Raw genomic sequence first — 5,358 nt, forward strand, 5'->3', positions numbered from 1 at the left:
TGAAACAGCCAAGAATTCATTTTAGTCATGCATTTTTCTAGATTTTATCTTCGATTATAGTTTCTTCTGCTTTGTAAGTGCAGTGTTATTTTTTATAAGTGTATAAAAATAAAGTCATCTTATAATGTTCCCTTCAGTAACTTAATGACTACATTTTTAAAGTATATAAGTACTGTAATTATGTAATGCGTATTCTGTGTACAGGAAGATTTATGCATATAAATTTAAAATACACTGTAGGCATTGAGTGAAACTTTGTTTATAATTTTTTTCATTAGTATGATGTGACTTTTCCACTATTTTGAGTACTTCTAGTGTAGAACATGATAGAAGTAGGCATGACGACGTATTCTGAGTTTATGTCTGGTTTTTTTTCCCTTGAGCTTTTTAAAAGTAGGAACTTAAATACGTTATTTTGTAAATGTGTCTCTTGTTTTAGTTTGCACTGATGTGATGGTGAAAGTATGTTCTTTTTCTAAGAAACAAAAGCTCCTAGTACTCATGGTTGCTGGGACCTAAAGGGAAATGTAAATTTATTACAAATGAAGTATTTACAGAAACAAAAGCCTTGGAGATTTTAAATCCACTTTTTCATTTCAATAAGTTAATGAAGAAATGTGTGTATACATTTTAAGTTATTTTTTTCAGTTCTGAACAATTCAACAAAAACTTGAAGCTTGGATTCCTGGAAATCTTACCCTGTTTCATATTCTCTTATTCAAGAAAGCATACATTGACAATACTAATGTGCTGCTCTAGTCACAGTTTGGATTAATATGCCTGGAGTTGAGAAGATGAGGACAAATTACTCTGTAAATCCAGACATTTTTCTTTATAAATAATCACTAATGAAGGATGCAGATTAATGGCTCCCATCTACTGTGCTGGACTGCTATGTTTAATACAGAATCTAGCCAAAGCTGATACGACTATGCAGACGGATGACAGGTTTGCACTTCATAAAGCAGAACAGGTCTACACACTCTATCTAGAGGAAGAAACTTCTCTGAGACATGTAGATGAGACAGAGTCTGGGACAGCAAGAGCAGATGGGTAAAAGTATGCCTTTTAACAGGATTCTGCTAGATGGACTGCTCTGCTTCACTATCCTGTCCACAGTGCATCCTACAACTGGTCACTGTAATCTTTTGAACCCATACATGTAAACAATGCAAGATATAACATATAAGAAGTGGACAGATATATGGAGCAGTAACCCTGGGTATAAACAGTTCTGTTGTTTAGACTGCTCCACTAAAAGAAGGGTGGAGACTATATTCTTCATGTTAAAATGATTACAACTACTTGGTGTAGTTACAATTGACCTTCGAAGAAGTATGAAAGATAATAGTATATAAGATCTCTTGCTGCCTGTTGACATGTGCTGCTGCCTGTGTTGGGTTGCATGATACATCCCTTTCCACGTGGTTACAGTTGTGACCAAAGAGCCACACTGCATTCTAGGTAGGAATATAAACAATTCATCAAAAGATGGAGAGGTTGATACAGCTGCGGTTAATACTGCACATCTGTAGGGAAAATCATAGGCAAATCTTACGCATGTAAATGGTTAGAATTAATTACTAAATCCTTCTCTGATTTGCACATTCAGGAAGAACATCAACAATCATTTTTCACTATCATTGCCAGATGTCTTCTTTTTCCTAAATATAAGGTGAGTAGGCTGAAGCTGGGGCTAGTCAGATACCATCAGGTCTGCTCAACTTCTTGCACAGCTCCACAAGCTAATCAGGCACAAGAGACTAAAGCAGCAAGATGTTGCCACCAGTTCTCATCATTTCAATAAGTATTGTTTCTATTGAAGTTGTTGTTGGAGTTATTGGAAATGGATTTATTTCAACTGTTAATATCCTTAAGTGGATCAAAAGCAAAAAAATTTCTTCTGTCAACTTGATACTGATCTTTCTGAGCACATCAAGATTTATCTTGCAGATGACCATACTGATGTACATTCATAGTCTCTACTTTGTGGACGTATTTAAATTGGCTTCCATGTACAAAGCTTTTGGTGCTGTATGGATGTTTGTAAACCATGCCAGTTTGTGGTTCAGTACCTGGCTCTATGTTCTCTACTGTGTAAAAATAATCAATGTCACTCAACGGCTGTTACTGCAAATCAAGCTCAGAATAGCCACAATGGTCCCACGTCTGCTTCTAGGATCACTGGTGATCTCTTCTGTGACATCTTTTCCTTTACTATGGATTACACCCAGCGCTTATGTCTGCAGCTCAACTGGGAACTGCAGAGAAAACAGCACAGCACGTACGACTGACTGGAACAGTTCACATCTCTACCTACTGCTTCTTTACATTGTAGGTAGCTTTCTTCCTCTAGGACTATCTGTAGTAACCTCAGCTCTATTAATCACATCTCTGTGGAAACACACAAAAAAGATGCAATGTTATATAGATACTTTCAGAGATCCTTTAATAGATGTTCACATAACTGCCATTAAATCCATTATTTCTTTCTTGATCTTATATCTTTCCAGTTTTGTAGCTCAAATTCTGTTGACCCTGTCAACTTCCCAAAGTAAAGATGTTGTGAAAGTTGCAGTATCCTTAGTTGTAGTTGGGGCATACCCTTCTATGCACTCTATTATCCTGATAATAGTAAATTCAAACCTAAAACTGGCATTCTGGATGCTTTGTCAGCATTTTAAGTGCCCTTTGGAAGATTTTACTCTATGCCTCCTATTGTAGCTTAAGAGGAATACTCTTAAGTAACATTTCTGGATCAAGACTTTTATGCATGTACTGTTTCATGGTCTATTTTATTTTTCAATAACTTCTATCTTTCAGAGATTTCTGTGATTAGATCTTCTTAACCTTTCAGAATATCTGAAATAAGATCCATTTTCTACTTCATCTCTACACCACTCTTGTGAAGAAGTGAGAATAAGAATGCATTGAAGGGACATAATACATTTAATCAATTACAGGATGCTTTGTGATTTCAGATTCCTAGGTTAAGAATGACAGCCTTAAGATATGTTTGAATTTAAGAAAATAGGGCTAATATGAGACAAGTATCTGTTTACAAATATCAGTTTTCTGGTAAAGGATCTTTCACATGAAAGATCTTAAAATTAGATAGAATCATAGAATCGTAGAATCATAGAATAACCAGGTTGGAAGAGACCCACTGGATCATCGATCTATAGATACTGTGACATAAAACCAAAATATTTTTCTAAACATGAAATACTAGCTAAAAGGTAACTTGAGGGAAAATTAAGATGTGGAAACATACTGCAAATTAATGTAATCAAATAATATTCTGTATCAGGTTAATTTATGTTTAGATTCCAGTGTAGCGATGTAATGGTTAAATACCTCTTGAAAATGAATCCTTTTGTTTAGAACATATTTTACTTGTTCATTCTGTTTTCTTTAAAGTGGACTACTATGGTGGTGATTATAATGTAAAGAGATGTAGGTACATAGATCTACCCATCCACTAGAGAAGATCTTCTTGTTGACTCCTCTGATTGCAAATTTGGGGGGATTTACATGATTTTTTGTTGCTATGAGTAGTTGTGAGTTGTTTCTGAGGCTGTTCTCTTTTAATCTTTTATGCTCTGTGAAATTTCATGTGTTTCATGAAATATATTCTTCAACAAGTCCTGTTGAATTTTATCAAATGTGTTCGATGATTCTACTCTGAAGTTTTCTGTTCAGCTTCACTGTTTTTATGTTGTAAGTTCTCTATGCAGGAATTTAGATAATGCTAGATTATACATCACTGTAGTGAGAATTTCAGTCTCATCTATACAACACTAATGAACAGGGTGATTCACTTAGTCTTGAAGTATATTGGCGTCAGTGCTTGAAACAATGGAATAAAATGCTTTGAAATCACTTTTCATCTGTTAGCTAAGAGTGAACACAATCTTCTTAACTGGTAACTTAAAATAGTGTTTACAATGAAATATATGTTCATAGGAGGCACAAATGTATGCACTGTCTAATATGAAGTGATATGTTTATTAGCATGCACTAATAAACAGAAGAAACCAATACTCACCTTGCTACAACTTCCTTTCAGGTAGTTGTAAATAGCGATGAGTTCTCCCCTCAGCCTCCTTTTCTCCAGACTAAACGACCTCTGTTCCCTCAGCTTCTCCTTATAAGATTCATGTATCAGACCCTACATCAGCTATGTTGCCCTTCTCTGAACATGCTGCAGCAGCTCAATATCTGTCTTGTACTCAGAGGCCCAAAACTGAACACAAAATTTGAGGCGCAGCCTCACCAGCAATGAGTACAGGGGGTCAATCACTTCCTTAGTCCTACTGGACACATTATTTCTGATACAAGCCAGAATGCTATTGGCTGTCTTGGCCACCTGGACACACTGCTGGTTCATACTCAGCCAGCTACCTGTTAAACCTCCCAGGCTCTTTTCTGCCAGGTAGCTTTCCACTCACTCTTCCCCAAGTCTGTATCATTGCATGGGATTTTTGTGGTCCAAGTGCAGAACCTGACAGCCTTGTTGAATGACATACACTTGATGTTGGCCCTTTAATGCAGCCTGTCTGAATCATCCAGATCTATCTGCAACCTACTCTCAAGTGGACCAACACTCATGCAAAATTTGGTGCCATCTTCGAATTTACTGAGGGTGTAATTGATCCCCTTGTCCAGATCATCGATAAAGGTATTGAACAGAAGCAGCCCCAACACTGACCTTGGGAATACCACTAGTGTGACTGGCCACCACTCAGATTTAACTCTATTCATTTCAACTCTTTGGGTCTGGCCATCCAAACAGTGAAGAGTACACCAATCCAAGCCATGGATTGCACTCAGTTTTTCTGGGAGAATACTGTGGGAAATGGTATCAAAGGCTTTACTACAGTCTAGGTAGACTCATCCCCTAAGTGAGTCCCCTTGTCATAGAAGGCGATTAGGGTAGTAGGCAGGACCTGCCTTTCCTAAACCCATGCTGACTGTTCATGGTAACCTGGTTACCCTGTATGTGCTGTGTGATGGCACTCACAATGATCTGCTCCATAACCTTCCTCGGCTCTGAGGTCAGGCTCTGAGGTCAGGCTGACAGGCCTGTAGTTCCCCAGATCCTCCTTATGGCCCTTCATGTAGATGGGTGTCACTTTTGTTCATCTCCTGTCAAGTGGGACCTCCCCAGTTAGCCAGAACTGCTGAAAAAAGATGGAAAGTGAGTTCAGTACCCTTGGGTGTATCTCATCCAGCCCATAGAGTTGTGTGTGTCTAGATGGAGTAGCAGGTCACTAATCATTTCCCCTTGGATGATGGGGGTTTCCTTCTGTTGTGTGTCCCAATCTTTCAGCTCAGGTGGCTAGGTACCCAGGGAAA

At 37.8% G+C, this 5,358-nt stretch overlaps 1 protein-coding gene across 1 annotated transcript; it reads left to right on the forward strand.

The window, feature by feature from the left end:
- Window positions 1-1,776: 1,776 nt before the first annotated feature.
- On the forward strand, window positions 1,777-2,724 carry LOC138721154 (taste receptor type 2 member 40-like). Its single transcript, XM_069857944.1, has one exon. It carries the CDS (start codon window positions 1,777-1,779, stop codon window positions 2,722-2,724), a length of 948 nt encoding a protein of 315 aa, XP_069714045.1.
- The last annotated feature ends 2,634 nt before the right edge of the window (window positions 2,725-5,358 follow it).

This window comes from Phaenicophaeus curvirostris, chromosome 1 (assembly GCF_032191515.1).
Source record: "Phaenicophaeus curvirostris isolate KB17595 chromosome 1, BPBGC_Pcur_1.0, whole genome shotgun sequence".
Taxonomy (NCBI): domain Eukaryota; kingdom Metazoa; phylum Chordata; class Aves; order Cuculiformes; family Cuculidae; genus Phaenicophaeus; species Phaenicophaeus curvirostris.